Below are 21,738 nucleotides of genomic sequence, written 5' to 3'. Positions count from 1 at the left end.
TGGATTTGTTGGTGCTTTCGTTATTTGGCTAAATGTTTGCTTTTGAGTCTTAGTAACAATCACGTTTGTGTCCAAACAGAAAGCCTCCAGTTCGTCTCACGAGGGCAGAATGGGAGAACCTCAGATGGCCGGCCCCGCCCACATGCGTCCACCCTTTGACGGACCGCCCACTACAATCGCAGCTGTGCCTCCGTACATTGGCCCCGACACCCCCGCCCTGCGCACCCTCAGCGAGTACGCCCGTCCCCACGTCATGTCCCCCACCAACCGGAACCACCCCTTCTTTGTGTCGCTCAACCCCGCAGACCCATTACTGGCCTATCACATGCCCAGCCTATACAACGCTGACCCAGCCATGCGAGAGCGTGAACTGCGTGAGCGGGAGATGCGTGAGAGAGAAATTCGTGAGAGGGAGCTGAGGGAAAGAATGAAGCCTGGTTTTGAGGTGAAGCCTCCAGAGATGGAGACTTTGCACCCTTCAGCAAACCCCATGGAGCACTTTGCCCGGCACGGAGCCATCACGTTGCCTCCGATGGCCGGCCCCCACCCTTTTGCCTCCTTCCATCCAGGCCTAAACCCTTTGGAGCGCGAGCGGTTGGCCCTCGCTGGGCCCCAGCTGCGGCCAGAAATGAGTTACCCAGAGAGGTTGGCTGCAGAGAGACTCCACGCCGAGAGGATGGCCACGGTGGCCAACGACCCCATCGCCCGCCTACAGATGTTCAACGTCACGCCACACCACCACCAGCACTCGCACATTCACTCCCACCTCCATCTCCACCAGCAAGACCCACTACACCAAGGTGAGCGAAAGCCCTGTACGCACCCACGCTAACAAACACACAGTATAACCCAGTTGCAGGACGGGACTCCAAAAACTAGTCATTTGATTAAAAAGGCTGTTGGTGGCAAATATTATTTATTATTTAATTTGTCACAAAAGAAATTCACACCCAGAAAATAGAAATAGAAGTCATTACAGTTGGGTCTCTAAGAATTTTGACAGTGACACAATTTTATTTATTTCTTTAATTAATTGTATGTTTAAGGAGTGGGGGTGGGGGCTGTGCACGCCGCTACAATGGAGTCGAAGAGAAACAGTCAATATGTGCTTGTAGAATTTACGTCAACCTTTAATTCAAAGAGTTTAACAAAAATATTGCATAAAATATGTGACATTATTTCTTTAGTTTTCAGAGTCCAGGTAATTGGACAAACTAAATATAAGGATTATTTTGAATACAAATAATCACATTTACAGCCAGTTTGCTTTATTTCAGTCAAAGGGGATGAATACATCAGCATGTTATTTTTCATCAGTTATTAGGGAACACAAACAAGATTTTACTGTTGAGTAAAGTTGGAGTACTCAAAAAGTTATACAGCGTCAGTGGCACAGAGACTGAATTTTGCAAAAAGAGGTCAGAAACATATATAGTTTTCCAGTTACTTAGGGCCTCTGAAAATGCAGGAACTGTATATAATAAATATGGATCGAATTCCTAAATGGTTAATGGAATTTTGTTTTTTGGTAAAACTCAGTGAATTAAAGCCAAAAACACTTCAAGCAAGTCTCAATCGTTTTATTTTGAAATGCACATTACAAGAATTGCCACAGTCCCAATACTTATGGACCCAACTGCGACCATTGAAAATGTTTATTTTGTGTTTTAAACACACTTCATACCGAATTTGTCCTGCAGAAGAAAAAGAAATTTAAACAAATAGCATGTGCTTAAATTGCACTTTATTTTTTTTTAAGTATATTGGAGTAGCCAGCAGTTTTAAATTTGAAGAAAAATCAATGCACCTGATTTTTATATAACTTTTTGTACATTTTCATCATATCTTATGATGTTGTTTTTTCCATCTGAATTTTATCGTTACTAGAATCTTGATGAATTGTACTTTAAAGGACATGTCACACCAAAATCATAACAATTTAGATTGAGGCTGTTAGTGACCATCCAATGGTCCACCGGGATTATGTTGTGCACTTCCGTGACCTGTTTCAAAGTATACAGCAGTCGCAGCAAACAGCTACAGAGACGGCCGAAAACAAAGTACTCATTTCCGACAAGTGACATCGCTACGAGAAGCGTTCCAGCGTGCGCTTCAATGCAATGTACCTGATAACATTAAGAACAGAGGCACAAATTAATTCCAATGTTTACATTGTGATGTTGTGTTATGACGACTCATTTTAAGTGAAAACTGTTCATTTTGATGCAGTCACAGTAAAAGCTGCAGCTCTGTGAAGGTTTCTGTGCACCTGCATGGCCATGAGTCATAAACTCAGTCTGTCAATAACCATCTCTGCTCCAAGTTCAGTTTTGTGCACGATTAATTATAAGTGTTGCTATCAATAAAATATTTAAAAAAAATAAAATACATCTGCTGCCAGGGACAAAAAGGACTTGGAGACATTCCTTTTCCCAGCGAGCTGAGATTAGCAACGAGCATCAGCACACACATACAATCACTCCAGCCCCTCAAAGCAAAAAAAACAACAAAAAACAAAGCTTGCAACAAAACACAAAAGGGGTAAAATCCTGAACATGCCAGACTCACCGTGTTATATTGTTTTCCAAATGTAAAGTACACACGAACAAAGAAGCACAGCCTCACCGGCTGCAGTTTCACCTCTCTCATGATCGTGGTACATTAAACAACATCCATTAACTCCTGGAAATAATGTATTCCGACTTTCTCCAATGTAACAAATCCATCTCCTGTGTCCAGGTAGTCTGTTAAAAACAGTGTCAGATGTCCCGACATCCACGTCCACAGCTTCAGTAAACCCGCATCTACACAAACAGCGCATCACCACACTTTAGGTTCCAAAATCCGACACTCTGAAAAAGTTAAAAAGATTTTTGGGATAAAGCGCGTCACCTCCTCTCTGTAAATCCGAGCCGTCACTTTTGAATGGCAGCTCAGAAGTTTCGTTCTTGGGTGGAGCAGGTTCATTTCCCTCCATCTGTCAGTCATTGGGATTTTTTGCGAATAAGGACATCACACATTGAAGGATTGCTGAGAGACGTTTTCCGGAAATGCACCTGCCTACGCTCAGAGTGAGAGGAATAAAATACATCAGAGATCACTAATTATTAGCACGTGTGCGGAGACACTTACAATCATGAGTACTTTTATTTTGTCTTACTAACTGTGGGATATTAAAAATGTGAGATGTCCTTTAAGATATTTAAGATATGAAGATATTTGAACATGAGTTGTTTTGTAAATGAGATGATTTGCAGTTTGTTTAAAAACAGCTAACTTCCTGAATGAAATCTGTTTGATTTGTTGTAGTAATATAAAGTGCACTGTATATATTTTTCATTTGATATTACTTCTCTCATCACAGCGAAACGTGAGCAAGGACTTTAAATTAAAGATTAATTCTCTTTTTTGTTGTTCTCTCAGAATGTAAAGAAATGAGCGTCTGATTGCAGCTTTGCTTTGTGTTTTAATCTTACTGCAGTAACGTAGTCACGTGAAGCTTTCAAATGGGGAAAATCTTTTTTAAAATCTAAATTAAATGTTAAATGTTGTTAATGTTATTGGTTCAAAAGGGAAAATAGGCACCGTGGATAAAAGTGTCCTTGCGCTTTGAGAGAAGTAATATCAGACGTCTGTGGCATGCACTGTGAAATGAGTGTTCTCTGACCTGAAGACTCTGACACCCAGAAGGTGGTGGTGAATGTCTTGTGTGTCCTCCAGGGTCGGGGGCCCACCCGCTGGCAGTGGATCCGCTGGCAGCCGGACCTCACCTGGCCCGCTTCCCTTACCCGCCCGGTGCCATTCCCAACCCGCTGCTCGGCCAGCCGCCACACGAACACGAGATGCTGCGCCACCCCGTCTTCGGTAAGTTCTCGTCAGTCATAAACCGTAAGACGTTCTGTCGCTCTTCACCTCACCAGTTTGCTTGATAAAACATTGCACGCTGTTTCTCCAGGTACTCCATATCCACGGGACCTACCAGCAGGTTTGCCCCCACCCATGTCCGCAGCCCACCAGCTGCAGGCCATGCACGCCCAGTCAGCCGAGCTCCAGAGGCTGGCCATGGAGCAGCAGTGGCTCCACGGACACCATCATATGCACGGAGGGCCGCTGCCCGGCCAGGAGGACTACTACAGGTCAGACGAACCACCTTTTCGTGGATCTTCCCCTAAATATCACAGTTTACATTAGAGGTTGCACCCCACCTTTTACACACACACACCAGCCGCGTCTCCGCCGTCACGGATCTCTGATGTTCACGCTTGATTTTGTTTCGTTTCAGCCGACTGAAGAAGGAGAGCGACAAGCAGCTGTAACCAGCCGAGGGAGGCGGCGACCAACAGGTGCAGGGCACAGGAAGATGTGACAGAACGGTCTTGCAGAGGCAGCCAAGCATCCTCTGACCCACATTCGATTTTGAAGAATGGAAAAGGCCAAGCGGATCATCTGAGAATTCTTCAGTAATCGGTTTTCGTTCCTGTTGAGGACCTTTTTTTCTTTTCTGTTCTTTTTTTTTTTTTTTTTTTAAACAAGACATTGACTTTCTTTGGTGTATAGCCAGTAACGACGACGTCCTCAAGACTCCTGCATGACAAAAAGCTTCCCTGACGTTTTATTTTGTAGGTGCTAGAACAAGACACTGTGCTTATCAACAAGACAAACAACAACAAAAAAACGACCGGTCAGGCCATCTACGGAAAAATAACAAGTGCTATCTTAAATTCAGCATTTATTTTAATACATCGTTGGAGTTTTTCTTTTCTTTTTTCATAATTATAAGAAAAAGCTACAGCATGGCGTTTTTGAGTCTGTAAATAGTATATATAAACATATAATTATTATTATTACTCGGTGTGGACTCCAAACCAAGTCGTTTCGCCCTCTGACGTCATTGTTTTGAAGCATTATCCCTTGTTTCAGAGGGGGAGCACCGCGGCATTATCCCAGCAGACTTCCTCTGACATCACTGTATGCGTCACCGTGGACACGCCCACGTCCTTTCATCAGCAGCCTGTTGGAACGTGTCAGCTCGACAGCGTTTGAGTTGGCGGTTTGAAACACTTGAAGAGGTGACGCGGCATTTGTGGCAGTCGCACCGGAGCCAGGAATTAAAAAAGAAAACACAGTTTGCACTGAGAGGGTCCTTGAAGCGCCACAAAATTTGGTTTTTAAAAAAAATCTGTATTTCTAAGTTCATTAGCTGACGTAATCCTTCACTACTTTTTAAAAACACACAGATTTTAGTGAAATTTTAAATCTCTGGATCTGATTTTTAACTGTTTTAAAACCCAGTCAGAGTTGAGGGTGGTTTAAATGTTTGTGCGTCAGTGCAAGTTGCATCGTGGCGTCTCCTTTGCGTCCCCGCCGTCATTGTCGTCCACGTTTGCAGGGCTGAAATCCTGCAGCCAGACTGTAATAATGTTCACTGTGATACTAGAGGAGGCGTGGCGACTGACAGGGCAAAGGTCGACGACCGCATGCGTTCGCACACATCTTCCTCACCACGTTGTTGTTTTCCTTGGTTCCTTTAGAATGCACGCAGCCTCCTGAGCCTCAGGAGTGTGCATGCGCGCTCGTGTGTGTGTGTGTGTGTGCGTGCCACTGACTGTTACAATTACTGTCAACATGTCGTACAAGTGCACGCGAGTCTGAGTTTATTTTCAGTTTTAGCCATAAAGTTTGTGTCCTGAGAAGGTTTTTCTGTCACCACTTAGAAAACTGAAGAACCCACGTTTATACGAGGTCATATCTTCCTTTGAAGTGCGATCGTTTCCACTCAGAATCCTGCAAACATCATCAGTTGCTCTCATTATGAAGTCACAGACGTGAAAAAAATGAATAGTCACTGTTTGGCCACCTCCTTCCCGTCTCTCCTTGTCCTCGGTTCCTGACGGCTCCTTTGCCTTTTATCCTCTTTTTTGTGTCTCCAAAACCTTTGATGTTAAGTGTTGTCAATGGTTTAGCTTCTTGTTTCAAAGCGGCAACAGCAGAATTTAAATTCTGACTGCTAAGATTTATATATATACTGGTATCTTGAAGCTTATTGTATATATGAGTAGTCGCCACGGGATGACACAGTGTAAACAAAAAGTAGAAATAATAAGAAAAATTGTGAGTCCTGTGTTCTCTCCATTTGAGTATTTTGTAATTTTTTTGAAAAATTTGTGGAATTAAAATAAACAACTAAGTTACACCACACCATGTGGCTCGGATCTTTCTGGGCTTGTTCATGACTGGGTCTGTGGGGGGGGCTGCATGGCATGGCATGACATGGCATGGCATGTCCCACCCATGTACAATTCCAATGAAGTTGGGACGTTGTGTAAAATGTAAATTAAAAACAGAATACGATTTGAAAATCCTCTTCAACCTAGATTCAATTGAATACACCACAAAGACAAGATATTTAATGTTCAAACTGATAAACTTTATTGTTTTTTCTGCAAATATTTGCTCATTTTGAAATGGATGCCTGAAACACGTTTCAAAAATGTTGGGACGGGGCAACAAATACTGGGAAAGTTGATGAATGCTCAAACAACACCTAACTGGAAGCAGGTGAGTGTCATGATTGGGTATAAAAGGAGCATCCCCAAAAGTCTCAGCCATTCACAAGCAAAGATGGGGTGAGGATCACCACTTTGTGAACAACTGCATGAAAAAATAGTCTAACATTTTAAGAACAATGTTTCTCAAAATTCAATTGCAAGGAATTTAGGGATTCCATCATCTACAGTCCATAATACAATCAGAAGATTCAGAGAATCTGAACTTTCTACAACCCCTGGCAAAAATTATGGAATCACCGGCCGCTGAGGATGTTCATTCAGTTGTTTAATTTTGTAGAAAAAAAGCAGATCACAGACATGATACAAAACTAAAGTCATTTCAAATGGCAACTTTCTGGCTTTAAGAAACTACTTAACTTTTTTAGACCAAGCAGAGGGGAAAAATATGGAATCACTCAATTCTGTGGAAAAAATTATGGAATCATGAAAAAGAATGCTCCAACACATCACTAGTATTTTGTTGCGCCACCTCTGGGTTTTATAACAGCTTGTAGTCTCTGAGGCATGGACTTAATGAGTGACAAACAGTACTCATCAATCTGGCTCCAACTTTCTCTGATTGCTGTTGCCAGATCAGATTTGCAGGTTGGAGCCTTGTCATGGACCATTTTCTTCAACTTCCACCAAAGATTTTCAATTGGATTAAGATCCGGACTATTTGCAGGTCATGACATTGACCCTATGTGTCTTTTTGCAAGGAATGTTTTCACAGTTTTTGCTCTATGGCAAGATGAATTATCGTCTTGAAAAATGATTTCATCATCCCCAAACATCCTTTCAATTGATGGGATAAGAAAAGTGTCCAAAATATCAACATAAACTTGTGCATTTATTGATGATGTAATGACAGCCATCTCCCCAGTGCCTTTACCTGACATGCAGCCCCATATCATCAATGACTGGAAATTTACATGTTCTCTTCAGGCAGTCATCTTTATAAATCTCATTGGAACGGCACCAAACAAAAGTTCCAGCATCATCACCTTGCCCAATGCAGATTCGAGATTCATCACTGAATATGACTTTCATCCAGTCATCCACAGTCCACAATTGCTTTTCCTTAGCCCATTGTAACTTTGTTTTTTTCTGTTTAGGTGTTAATGATGGCTTTCGTTTAGCTTTTCTGTATGTAAATCCCTTTTCCTTTAGGCGGTTTCTTACAGTTCGGTCACAGACGCTGACTCCAGTTTCCTCCCATTCGTTCCTCATTTGTTTTGTTGTGCATTTTCGATTTTTGAGACATATTGCTTTAAGTTTTCTGTCTTGACACTTTGATGTCGTCCTTGGTTTACCAGTATGTTTGCCTTTAACAACCTTCCCATGTTGTTTGTATTTGGTCCAGAGTTTAGACACAGCTGACTGTGAACAACCAACATCTTTTGCAATATTGCGTGATGATTTACCCTCTTTTAAGAGTTTGATAATCCTCTCCTTTGTTTCAATTGACATCTCTCATGTTGGAGCCATGATTCATGTCAGTCCACTTGGTGCAACAGCTCTCCAAGATGTGATCACTCCTTTTTAGATGCAGACTAACAAGCAGATCTGATTTGATGCAGGTGTTAGTTTTGGGGATGAAAATTTACAGGGTGATTCCATAATTTATTCCTCAGAATTGAGTGAGTCCATATTTTTTTCCCTCTGCTTGGTCTAAAAAAGTAACCGTTACTGACTGCCACAATCATTTTTCCTGATTTCTTATAGTGTTTCTTAAAGCCAGAAAGTTGCCATTTTAAATGACTTTAGTTTTGTGTCATGTTTGTGATCTGCTTTTTTTCTACAAAATTAAACAACTGAATTAACATCCTCCGAGGCCAGTGATTCCATAATTATTGCCAGGGGTTGTACACGTAAGCGGCAAGGCTGAAAACCAACATTGAATGCCTATGATCTTCAAACCCTCAGGCGGCACTGCATTAAAACCCGACATCATTGTGTAAAGGATCTTACCGCGTGGGCTCAGGAACACTTCAGAAAACCATTGTCAGTTAACACAGTTCGTCGCTACATCTACAAGTGCAAGTTAAAACTCTACCATGCAAAGTGAAAGCCATACATCAACATCCAGAAACGCCGCCGCCTTCTCTGGGCCCGAGCTCATTTGAAATGGACAGACACAAAGTGGAAAAGTGTGCTGTGGTCTGAGTCCACATTTCAAATTGTCTTTGGAAATCATGGACGTCGTGTCCTCTGGACAAAAGAGGAAAAAGACCATCCAGATTGTTACCAGCGCAAAGTTCAAAAGTCAGCATCTGTGATGGTATGGGGGTGTGTTAGTGCCCATGTCATGGGCAACTTACACATCTGTGATGGCGCCATCAATGCTGAAAGGTACGTCCGGGTTTTGGAGCAACACATGCTGCCATCCAAGCAACGTCTTTTTCAGGGACGTCCCTGCTTATTTCAGCAAGACAATGCCAAGCCACATTCTGCACGTGTTACAACAGCGTGGCTTCATAGTAAAAGAGTGCAGGTACTGGACTGGCCTGCCTGCAGTCCAGACCTGTTACCCATTGAAAATGTGTGGCGCATTATGAAGCGCAAAATATGACAACGGAGACCCCGGACTGTTGAACGACTGAATTCGTACATCAAGCAAGAATGGTAAAGAATTCCACCTACAAAGCTTCAACAATTGGTGTCCTCAGTTCCCAAACGCTTGAGTATTGTTAGAAGGAAAGGTGATGTAACACAGCGGTAAACATACCACTGTCCCAGCTTTTTTGAAACGTATTGCAGGCATCCATTTCAAAATGAACAAATATTTGCACAAAAACAATAAAGTTCATCAGTTTGAACATTAAATATCTTGTCTTTGTGGTGTATTCAATTGAATATAGGTTGAAGAGGATTTGCAAATCACTGTTTTTATTTCCATTTTACACAACGTCCCAACTTCACTGGAATTGGGGTTGTATGCATGGAATTTAAAACTTGTCTTTGTTTTATTACTTCTGATGAAATTGTAAAAACACATTTTTGTCTGTAGTTTGATGATGGTCTACTCTGGTGGTTAGCAGTGGGCCTGAGACCAGAGGGTCCTTGGATCAAACCTCATCAGGCCAGCATATCACTAAGGACCCTTGGGTAAGGTCCTTGATCCCCAGTGGCTCCCTCCCAGTGTGTGGTGAATGCCTTGCATGGCGGCACCTTGACATTGGTGGGTGAATATGAGGCATCATTGTGAAGTGCTTTGCGCTTCTGATTCAGATGGAAAAATGCTATATAAACGCAGTCTATTTACAATTTAAACTTTATTGAAAAAGGTGGTGTCTTTTTTTTTCACAGCCAATGGGAAAACTTTACCATTGGCTGTGGGGGTTCCTTCAGCCCACATCTCTGGATGGCCTGGTGCAGCGGCCGTCCCTTACTATAGGGCTTGGATCCATCTGAGGTTTAGGGTCTTGAGGGTGGGTGGGTGGGGGTTCTGTGTCTTACATCATGCTTGCAGTTTGGTCGGGTACACCTTCATCTGGAGTGGCTGGTCTGTGGTCATCTCTCGCCTCCTGGCAGTGGTGTACAGTAGTGTTCAGAATAATAGTACTGCTATGTGACTAAAAAGATTAATCCAGGTTTTGAGTATATTTCTTATCGTTACATGAGAAACAAGGTACCAGTAGATTCAGTAGATTCTCACAAATCCAACAAGACCAAGCATTCATGATATGCACACTCTTAAGGCTATGAAATTGGGCTATTAGTAAAAAAAAAAAAGTACAAAAGGGGGTGTTCACAGTAATAGTAGCATCTGCTGTTGATGCTACAAACTCAAAACTATTATGTTCAAACTGCTTTTTAGCAATCCTGTGAATCACTAAACTAGTATTTAGTTGTATAACCACAGTTTTTCATAATTTCTTCACATCTGTGAGGCATTAATTTTGTTGGTTTGGAACCAAGATTTTGCTTGTTTACTAGTGTGCTTGGGGTCCTCAAGCCCCCAAGCACACTTAGGCCAGTTGATGTGTTCTTTGGCAAATTGTAACCTCTTCTGCACGTCTTTTATTTAACAGAGGGACTTTGCAGGGGATTCTTGCAAATAAATTAGCTTCACACAGGCGTCTTCTAACTGTCACAGCACTTAACAGGTAACTCCAGACTGTCTTTGATCATCCTGGAGCTGATCAATGGGTGAGCCTTTGCCATTCTGGTTATTCTTCTATCCATTTTGATGGGTGTTTTCTGTTTTCTTCCACGCGTCTTTTTTTTTTTTTTTTTTTTTTTTTGTCCATTTTAAAGCATTGGAGATCATTGTAGATGAACAGCCTATAATTTTTTGCACCTGCGTATAAGTTTTCCCCTCTCCAACTTTTTAATCAAACTACGCTGTTCTTCTGAACAATGTCTTGAATGTCCCATTTTCCTCAGGCTTTCAAAGAGAAAAGCATGTTCAACAGGTGCTGGCTTCATCCTTAAACAGGGGACACCTGATTCACACCTGTTTTTTCCACAAAATTGACGGACTCACTGACTGAATGCCACACTACTACAAGTATTATTGTGAACACCCCCTTTTCTACTTTTTTTTTTACTAATCGCCCAATTTCATAGCCTTAAGAGTGTGCATATCATGAATGCTTGGTCTTGTTGGATTTGTGAGAATCTACTGAATCTACTGGTACCTTGTTTCCATGTAACAATAAGAAATATACTCAAAACCTGGATTAAGCCTTTTAGTCACATAGCACTACTATTATTCTGAACACTACTGTATATCCTCCCCCAGGGGGAGGTCGGGGGTGGACTGTGCCATGTGGTGCCTGTCATGGCTTTGGGTCTCCTGCATGCTGTGAGGTCTCACCTGCAGTTTGTGGGCTTGGTGGCATTGATGCAACGTTTCACAATCATCTGCATTATCACACATCTTATAATACCTGTTGCAACCTGCGTATAGAATGACAGCTTCCCCTCAAACATACGCACGCATGTACATTCCTGTATTTTACACCTACACAAAATGCTCTTTAACTTAATTAAAACTAATCATTACTGCTAGTATCATTTACTAAATATGGTTTTTGTTTTGTGTTTCTCCTCTGTCTTCATTGGTGTTTTTTGTTGTTGGGAAATGAGGTTAACTCACTAAGTACTGTGTTACCCCGCCCCGAGGCCACCTTGGTCAGATAATCCTGAACACGCCAGTGTTTCGATCCCACCGCAGTGCGACTGAACAACCTGCTTAATATGAATCTTCCTGTCCTGCATTTACACGTGAATAACAATGTTTTCTTACGTCGCTGTTCTTATTTTTCTGGCTTTGATGGCTCACCCCAGCAGCGGGCAGCGAAACCGAGCTGAAAGTTGCGCTGTGGCGGCATAATGCCATCAAAGCCGGGCTGAGCCAGAAGGAAGGAACACCTACTCAGGGTTGAGATGCTTCACTATCAGCGGGGCAGAGCTGTCATTTAATCCCGTACGTGTGGAGCCACAGACCAGCAATCTGTGATGTTGTGCTGCGACGATGGCTGTCATTTTGAGAGCAAGCTATTATTCTACCTCTGCTCTCTGAAATGATGCCCTGTCCTCGGGAAAATCGAGGTTGCTGGGGTGCTCTGTCATGTGATGGGGAGGTGCTGCTGCTTCTTGTTGTTCCCATCTTGCCTCACCTCCCCAGAATACACAACAAGACGTCAGAAGCGAGCAGAGCTTGGCTGGTTGAATAATTCATCTCCTCCTCCTCCTCACCGGCGATGGAGTGACTGTGACTTGTGTCAACTCAAATCCTTCTTATAACGCTGTGTGTAGCCCTCAGGCAGCCATACGGGGACACAATCAGAGAAATCCGCTCACGCCACATTCTGTTGCAGCAGGTTTCAGACACTCAGCCACCTCATCTTGTCCGTGCTCCTGTTTTTCCGTCCGCTCCAGCGGGCCTCCCTGCTGCACAGCGACGACATGCTGCAGCCAACGCGCTATTAGTGCGTTCAGTCAGAAGGTAGCTGTGCTCCTTCCCACAGCTGTGTTGATGATATTAAAATGAGCCAAGTTGACAGATGGCAAATCTGCCGCTGCTGCCGGATTCCTCGTCCACGTTCGGCATCATGTCTGCAGGAGACAAGATGCTCAATATTTTATGTTCTTCTCTGCGCCAGCGTTTGGCGGTTCCGTGTCTCACTTGTCAGTGTACAATGTCTCCACCGAATGAATTAATCACAAATGTGCTGTTAGTGGATTTTTAAAAGGTTTGATCCACAAGAGAACAATGCAGATGAAGAAGTTCGATGTTTGGAAGAAATGCAACAAAATCCTATTCCAGTCATGACATAGAACTGTGAAGATGAAGAGTTATCGTCACACAGAACCACTCAGACCACAGGTTAAGAGGGCTGTCAAAAATTTTGCAGGAGTCCACATATGGACTTCTGTGACATATGTCACGGACGTTGAAAACTGACCATTTTAGCAGAAGGAGAATTAGTAAAAGTCCAGTCACAGAATTGTTACACTTTTTGTGGATGCTTTAAATTGGACTGTCACCATATTTAACCGTAAAGATGAGATTAAATAATGTTTTTTGTACAATATGACCCCCTTTAATAAATAGGTGTCTTGATATAATATCAGTATAACTCACAATGCAAAACAATTCTGGCTTTTTTTTAAGCATTTCCTTGTTTTTGTAGCATTGTTTATTTTTGCTGTGAAAACAACATTATTCTGTGTGAACATTAAGTTCAAACTTTCTTGCACATTTCTGTAACTGTAGTTTGGAAAAATCACAAAACTGTAACATGATCAATGTACTATGAACTAGTAGAGTCATGTCCAAAACAAACCAGTCAGGGTTCACGAACAGCAACGTGAGTCAGAATAAAATGCAAAAGAATCAATTTCAGAAAATCAAAATCTTAAAAATATGTGTAAAAATTGCATAAAATGTACTCTGGTTGCAGAAACAGTGGAGACTGTGCAGGTTTTCTTTGCTGCAGGTGATCAAGGCTTAAAATGGAGTTCATAAAAAAAAAAAAAACTGACATGATCAGGTTCAGGAAGTCTCTGCACCATCTCGACCCTTGTTCTTGACCTCTGATCTCGTCCATTGCCGTGTTCTTGTGAGTCTGCAGGAGTCTGTGGTGCAGTAGCAGATTTCAGTTCTTCAAATGGGTTTTGGGTCAGAATTCATTTGTGGCCACTTTGAAGGCCACCATTCTTTTGTGTTTGGAATTTGGGTTCATTGTCCTGCAGAAAACCAACAAAAACCTTATTCAGGCCTGGTGTTCTGACTCTGAGCAACACATTTAGTCCTAAAATACCTCAGTGATCTTCTGATTTCATGTTTCCTTTGACACATTCAGTGTCTCCAATACCAGAGCGGGATCGAAGCTCCAACATGTCTCACTGTAGGTCAGATCTTATTTTCCTTCTGGGCTTCATTTTGTTGCCTTCAAACAAACTGATCCTCTGCATTTCCAAAGAATTCCACTTTGGTTTATTTGCTCATAGAACATTGTCCCAGAAATACTGCGTCTTATCTGTGGAAGGATTCACAAATGGTTTTGACTTGGTCTTTCTTTAATTCGTGGTCTTCTCCTTGGACCTTCAGCAGTAGTCTTCCTTTGTTTTTGTGGCAAACTTAAATCTGCGCTGCGTTGTGTGTGTGTTTTTTTTTTTCACCAGCCTTGTTTCCTTGAAGCATCTTAACAGTTAGGAACTAATGTAAGTTAATCTCTGTATGAATGGCTGAGCAGGGCACTCAGTGGGATGAGGAGTTGGGCTACCATTATGTAGACCTGGGTTTGATTCCAGTCTGTGTCCTTGGACCTCACACTTTATCTGCATTGTGCCCGGTCCACCATCCTGGGAATGGGTACCGGCCTTTTCTGGGGAAGTGACCTGCGATGGACTGGTGTCCTACACAATTTTTCTGTTTCTTTCTGCAGATGTTGTGAATGATGCACAGCTGTAGGAATTGGATGTATGCAAATAAAGAATCACATCAAAAATGCAAATGAGCCCATCTCCAGTATTTATATTCATTCATACTTGTTTAATTTCAAATGAGCTTTTTCTCTGCAGTTCAGTCATATGAATATTGAAATCAATAATTTGTCCATTTGCCACTGAAAACTGGTGAAAGACGAGAATGATAATGACACTTTGCAGATGGTCAGCTGTGCATTTTGAATAGATGCTGTTTTTGCTTTTTTTTTTTTTTTTTTATTGCCAAACTGCCAGTGGAAACGCACCTGCTGCTTTGATGACAGGGGAAAAAAAAACATTTCACATTATCAGGGGACTTTAAGAAGTGAGTTTTTTTATTTCCAGTACAAGTACTTTAAAGCTGCGTCAGAGGTGGTGATTTCAGTGATTCTCACCCAGAGGGAACTCTTAGTCTCTGTCACAACAGTTTATATTGGTGCTGTTTCTGTTTGTCAGCAGTATCTCTTAAAAGGACATGAAAGGATTTCACCGAAATGTGGTGTTTGTCAAAGAAGAACCATTTCGATTTTGCTGCAGATCTGTATCTTGCCGTTAGCCTTTGATGAGTGATCCTTTCAAAAGGAAGGTGAAAAATCAGTATTAAGGATAATCAACCAGAGATATCAAAGGTGAGGGATCAGGATCAAAGGAACAGGTGTGTTGTGATGCATAGAATGTGGACACAGCTCTTACTTTGATCATACCAAGCCCGGATTGTGTGTTGCAGCAGTTCCAGTGTCACAGACCGAATGGTTCCCCCTAAAAATTGGGCCGCCCTGCCTTCACCGCGCATGCATCATTTCTGTGAGTCACCAGTGTTTCGCCGATTAAAACTGCACTCCACTCATCATCTATCTCAGCAACAGATACCTGAAGCTTTTGTACATAAATTGTTTCCACATAAATTCAGCTTTATTTCATAATAAAAGACAGAGGAAGCGATCAGAGCGCCCTCATCATTTCAGAGCGTTAGTGGTGTGGTGGCCAAGTGGTTAATACGCTTGGTTTCAGTTCGGAAGGTTCTGGGTTCAAATCCCACCCCTGCCACATTTCTCCATGTAATGTGGAGTTGCGTCAGGAAGGGCATCCGGCGTAAAACCTGTGCCAAATCAACATGCAAATCCACCTTGGATTTGCTGTGGCAAGCAGCCGAAGGGACTTAAGTGTTGGTGAAAATAACCTTTTCTCAAAACAGAAAATCTCAGGTTCCCCCTGTGAATCTGATGGCAGTGTAAAGATAGAATACACAGACAACAGTAATGTGAATTAAAGGTAAACCTACCAGGTTTATTAAAACACCACAGCAGATCAATCATCAAAAATTACTCATCTTTGCGCAAACATGGGTTCAGAATGCATACACATATTTTAATAACGCCACAAAACTGATATCCACAGCAGTGTTCAGCAAAATGAACTCTCTTCTTTTCAAACTCAGAGTTCTTATCCTTTCAGTCCAGAAATCTGTTTGGGAGGGGTATCCAGCCTCAGATGTCCTTAGTCTAAGCGCAAAAATGTAAATAAATGTACAGTTGGGAAAATAAGTTTTTGACCCCCTGTCAGTTTTGCAGGTTTTCCCACCTACAAAGAATGGACAGGTCTGTCATTTTGATCGTAGGTACACTTCATAGGTGAGAGACAGAATCTAAAAAAAAAAAAAAAAATCCAGAAAATCACATTGTATGATTTTTAAATAATGAATTTGCATTTTATTGCATAAAATAAGTATTTGATCCCCTACCAACCAGCAAGAATTAATTTTTCTTTAAGAAGCCCTCTTATTCTGCACTCTTTACCTGTATTAATTGCACCTGTTTGAACTTGTTACCTGTATAAAAGACACCTGTTCACACAATCAATCAATCACCTTCCAACCCCTGTATCTCCATGATAGAAATGGGGAAAAAAAAAGAGTCCATAAAGCAGGGCAATGTTATTGATCCTTAATCATCCAATGTTGTGATGGGAACTGGTCTGATAATCACCCACACAGAGGCACAGAGGTCACCAGTACATGCAGCCTCACATTGTCCTCGCGACAATGTGTAACTCATTAATTAATGTAGATCAGTGTTAAGGAGTCACTCTCTTCAACTTGTTGTTACATATGAGAGGAAAGGTGCACAACTTCAGTTCACAGCGACATTATTGTATTCTTCCAGACACTTTTGCACTTAGACGCACTTATTTTCGCTTTCATATGGCTAGCATACTGGTACAGTTTTGTTTTACGCTTTTTACTCTTTTAATTCATTTAATAGTAATTGGAGCGTGCCGCGGCCTCAACTTTACCTAAATTCTGGGTCTTTTAGTGAAGTTTAGGGCTAGTGCCCAGCAATCACTTTAGTATTTCTTCTGTTTTTCTTGTTGTTTAATGCTGAAGTTATACAGTATTTTTTGTCTTTCTGATGCCTGATTGTTTTTTCTCTTTGTTTAAGGTGCAGCTCCATCCAGAGATGGGAGTTGTATTGGTGCTGGAGACCCTCCTGTCCTGTGTGCCAATAGCATTTCTTGTATATTCGTCTGTGAATTGTTCTGTAATTTATGTTTGTATCATGGCCCAAGCAGAGGGTCACCCCTTTGAGTCTGGTCTGCTTGAGGTTTCTTCCTCAGAGGGAGTTTTTCCTTACCGCTGTTGCTCTGGAGGTTGGTAAGGTTAGACTTGTGTGAAGCGCTTTGAGGCAACTCTGTTGTGATTTGGCGCTATATAAATGAAAATAAATTGAAATTGACTCTCAAGGTTGGCTCAGATAAGAAATAACCCAGCCATTGTTTTCCCTCTGGAAGCAAAACTCTTTAACACCATCAAAGTATGAGATCACTCACATTTTACAGAATACAGCAAGCAGCAATTAATTTTGAACAGTACAATCATTCAACTGCACATTATCGATTTGCATAGTTCAAACATGAATGTAATAAACCATTTGATTATAAACAGAGGCAACAGCAATATTATTTGCAGTACACATCTTAACCTCATGACCTTTGAACATATCATGGAACGTCATGTCAGGCATTAGTCATGACTTTATTTAAATGGTCAATGCCTGACATGTTTAAACCAACATGTTACACTCTATTTCTAAGCATATGTTATTTTATGAAAACCTTAAACTAAAACACTTTTACTGATTTGAGAGTCAACACACCTGTTAGCAGTTCCACATGTTCAATACAGTTCAATCATTAATCAAACTGTATAATATTGTATCAATTCAAAACCATCATAAATCAATTGCACACCCACCAAAGCATAGGCATACACATTTTCATTCATTTGACATCATGATAAAACTCTTAAACGCATTATGGCACAAGTATACACTCTATTCAACTTTATTCATTCCATACAAAACCTAGTTCATTGGAGCCAGCATGGTGTACATACTTATAAACATTTGTTATTTTTTGAAAATAATGAACACAAAACCTTTTATTCAGTTTGGTAACCTTTAGCATTGTTAGCATGCAAAGCTAATTATGCATAAAATAGCATATATTTACATTTATTCTTTACAGTAGCAACCCACCCTTTATTGCCTGTTTTTCTGCTTATAACTGCCTTGTTTCTGCTTAAAACTGACTTTAGAATGATTTAAGAGGTTTTAATTTGTGATCTGATGGTTAATAATCACATTATTCCCTTTGATCGCTTTGGGTGTACAGAGTCAGACTCAGAGAGTCAGTCTCAGATGTGCTGCTATGGTCTGAAATGATGCATGTGCAGTGTGAAAGCAGGGAAAACCTTTTTTTTTTTTTTTTAGGAGGGACCATTTGGTTGGCAACACCAGTACCCTGTTCTCCTGCAGAACCCCCCACAGGACACCTCTAGGGATGTGTTTGTATGCCTTTTCCAAGTCCACAAAACACGTGTTGACTGGCTGGTCAGACTCCCAAGACCCTTCAAATATCCTTGAGGGCAGAGAGCTGGTCCACTGTTCCACGATCAGGACGGAACCTGCATTGATCCTCCTGCATCTGAGGTTCGACTAACAGATCAATTCTCTTCCCTGGCAGAGAGAAGCATGATTTCTCTATAACTGGAACACTCTCTGGTTCTAGATTGATAGAGTCTGTGCCCCTGGATTAAGGAAACCAGGGTCTCCTCATGATGCCAAGTCTGGGGGGGGGGGGGGTTGGAGGTTGAAGGCAAGCACCTGGTGGCCACGGGTCTACAACCCTGGGACTTGGTGAACGGGGGCGGGTCAAATGTTCAAACAGACAAAATGGTTTTCATGAGTCAATATTTAAGATGTCCTAATACTTAAAAACTCATGAAAACATTTTAAAACTTGTTAACAATTAGCTTTGTATCTGACTGTTTTTGTTGGTTTGGTCAGTTTTTCCTCTGTTTACTTCTTCACTCTATAGAAAGAACTGATTTCAGGAGCAGTTGGCCTGATGGTGGCGATTGTAGACTAACTGAAGAACTTCTAACATATTGGATAGAAAATATGACATAAATATAGAGGAATTTGCTTTTCAGAGCACATTTCGTTCCTCACGTCCAAGCTGCTATTTGGATGTCTTTTTAAAGTACTACTGTGTGCATCGATACGTCCTGCCGTGTGCAGGTCTGTGCTGCAGCTCCCGGTCTTCTAATGAGATCCTGTTCTCACATTCCTCTCATAGTGGATCTGGATTCTGTGCACCAGAGGATGGGCCCGAACATTCCTCACCCTCTGCCCACGCCTGCTGTAAACCTCCCACACTCCTCCTCCCTTCAGCTTCTATTGTCTGTCCGTTGTAGACGAGCCGCCTGGAGTCCATGGAACTCGGCGGGTCAGATCCAGTTCCCGCCTGGCAGAGGAGGGACAGAGCTGGACCGGCACGCCAGACATCCAGGCTCCTCTTTAAAGTGTTGTCATAAAACATTCAAAGGGACTTTTTTATTCCCGTGCTGCAGCTTTTGTCCCTGTGCATGTTTCTTAATTTGTGTCTGAGAACGCTACATCCAGCGGAAAACAAATATAACGCAATGCTAAAACACCCTCGGCCGTATGAGCTTAAAACTAGGAAACAGAGTGTGACCTTTTGACCTCTTAAAATAGGTCAAAGTTAGCCATCTTTGAACATGTCCAAGGTCTGTGTCCCAAGAATGTTCCGTGTGAATTTGAAGACTCTGGCCGTAACAGGACTGGACTCATTCTGAGCACAGACGGACACAAAGTCTTCGCAATACCCGATGGCCATAATTTGACCTTGAGTAAAAACAAACACCATGCCGACCATTAGGGTCAAAGTACAAATACTCTGATTACTTTTTCCAAATAAGCTTCTGATGAAGATGAGACCTGATGGTGCCGTCTGAGTAAGCGCTGCCGTGCCGTGCTGAGAACTCGGACCCTGTAATTACCACCATCTGGCTTTCAGAACCTTTTATTAACTCACAAACACATTTGTTTTACTGTTGTATTTACCAATAAAGTTTATAAGTCCTTAAAACAGAGCTAATGCCAACTTTGATCACTACAAACATTAGGATCGGTTCTTATATTCAGGATATTTTTTTTTCTCTGTAGATGCAGAAGATTAAAAGAAGTATCTGAGAATCCTGAGTTTATTTCTTAAGTCGCTGCATGTGAATACTGAAATTGCTCCATTACTGAAATCGGAGCACCTTTAACTTTTGACCCCTGTACAAACTGAAATTGACCTTTGTCACCATTTTTTGCTGTTTTTACCCCATAACTCCAGAACATTCCATCATAAATAGTCCAAACTATACTTTTTTTGGAATTGTTATGATCAGACAAACAATGTGATATAGTTTTCAATATGATTGCAGCATTTTTAAATTTTGACCTCTGTGTATTTCTTCACTGATCCCTACCTGGCTACAGCTACCACCCTGGGATGGCTATCATACATTTTTGTGTAGGTCATGGTACACTGAGGCTGGATTGTAAGTGCCATGAAGTCACCTTCAGTGGTACCAGTTAGGTCAAAATTGATGACTGCCTCATGGACTATTAAGGGTCATAGGGAGTCTGGAGCCTATCCCAGCAGCCATAGGGCGTGAGGAGGGGCACACCCTGGACAGGATGCCAGTCTGCAGTCAAGCCACATACAGATAGACAAACACATTCACATCCACACACACACCTATGGAGTTTCTACGGACAACTCCTTTGACTTCATGTTTGGTTTCTGCTCTGAGATGTACTGTCAATTGTTGGACTTTATACGTAGACAAGTGTGTGTCTTTCCAAATCATGTCCAGTCAACTGAATTTACCCCAGGTGGACTCCAGTAAATACCTCAAAGATGATCGGTGGAAACGGGATGCACCTGAGCTCAATTTTGAACTTCATGGCAAAGGCTGTGAATAGTTTTGGACACGTGATTTCTTTAGTTTTTAATTTTTTGATAAATTTGCAAAGAAATCTCCCAATTTTTTTCACATTGTCATTATTGGGTATTGTGTGTAGAATTCTGGGGGGGAAAATGAATTTCATCCATTTTGGAATAAGGCTGTAACGTAACAAAATGGAAAAAGTGAAGCCCCTGTGAATACTTTCTAAATGCACTGTATACTTTACTTTCTTACCTTCAGAGGTACTGACTTAAATTGTGTCAGCTGTCTATAGATGAAGGGCAGGATAACATTAGCTAAATAATGTTACATAAGGACCCCCAAAATAATTACTATATAATTCACACTATGGAGGGTTTTCAACAACAAATCCATCCAAGCTATGTCTTTGTTTCTGGTAAGATTGTGAATTTTTCCAGTGAAAGCAGCTGCTAAAGTTATTGTTTGGAATTAAAACCTGCAGTAATGGCCTCCAGACAATAATGTATCGGCATTAAACATTTCTTACCTTTCAATATTGGCTTGCGGGGAAACACAGCAAAGCTTTTGTTACACCCAGTAGTGACATTCACACTTATCTGGCATGTTTAGGTGCAGTTTTTTCCCGTTAGGTAGCACCAACTGTCCCATTCCAAAAGACTTTAAATGTTAGCTAATTAGCTCTTAACTGTGTATCCAAATAGACCCATAGAGGAGTTTTTAGCATGAACATGTCTGAACATTATAGCAGCCAATGTACTGTGTTGGAAGTTTATATGATGCTAAAACTGTAACGCTAACATGGCGGGAGAAAACTTTCAGCTAGCATGTAGCGACAGCTGAAAGAGGACTCTATTTAATGAGCTCCTGTTGAATATATTGATAAATTATGACAATATGAACTACTTACATATAAAGCATTTTATAGACTTTGACCTGAACTTATTTGTT

The 21,738-nt window shown here is 41.5% G+C and overlaps 1 protein-coding gene across 5 annotated transcripts in view; it reads left to right on the top strand.

Moving 5' to 3' along the window:
* Positions 1-6,198, top strand: part of rerea (arginine-glutamic acid dipeptide (RE) repeats a) — a 353,076-nt gene extending 346,878 nt beyond the window's left edge. For 3 of the 5 annotated variants that reach the window (XM_034173287.1, XM_034173286.1, XM_034173290.1), the window contains 4 exons: positions 80-800; positions 3,691-3,864; positions 3,956-4,136; positions 4,283-6,198. In XM_034173287.1, the coding sequence (XP_034029178.1) occupies positions 80-800; positions 3,691-3,864; positions 3,956-4,136; positions 4,283-4,316 (1,110 nt within the window). In that variant the 3' untranslated portion in view covers positions 4,317-6,198. The remainder of the gene's footprint in view (positions 1-79; positions 801-3,690; positions 3,865-3,955; positions 4,137-4,282) is intronic. The other 2 variants (XM_034173289.1, XM_034173291.1) reach the window with 1 other exon arrangement.
* The last annotated feature ends 15,540 nt before the right edge of the window (positions 6,199-21,738 follow it).

The sequence above is a fragment of the Thalassophryne amazonica genome, chromosome 6 (genome assembly GCF_902500255.1).
Source record: "Thalassophryne amazonica chromosome 6, fThaAma1.1, whole genome shotgun sequence".
Taxonomy (NCBI): domain Eukaryota; kingdom Metazoa; phylum Chordata; class Actinopteri; order Batrachoidiformes; family Batrachoididae; genus Thalassophryne; species Thalassophryne amazonica.
This window is presented reverse-complemented; position numbering and strand designations above follow the sequence as displayed.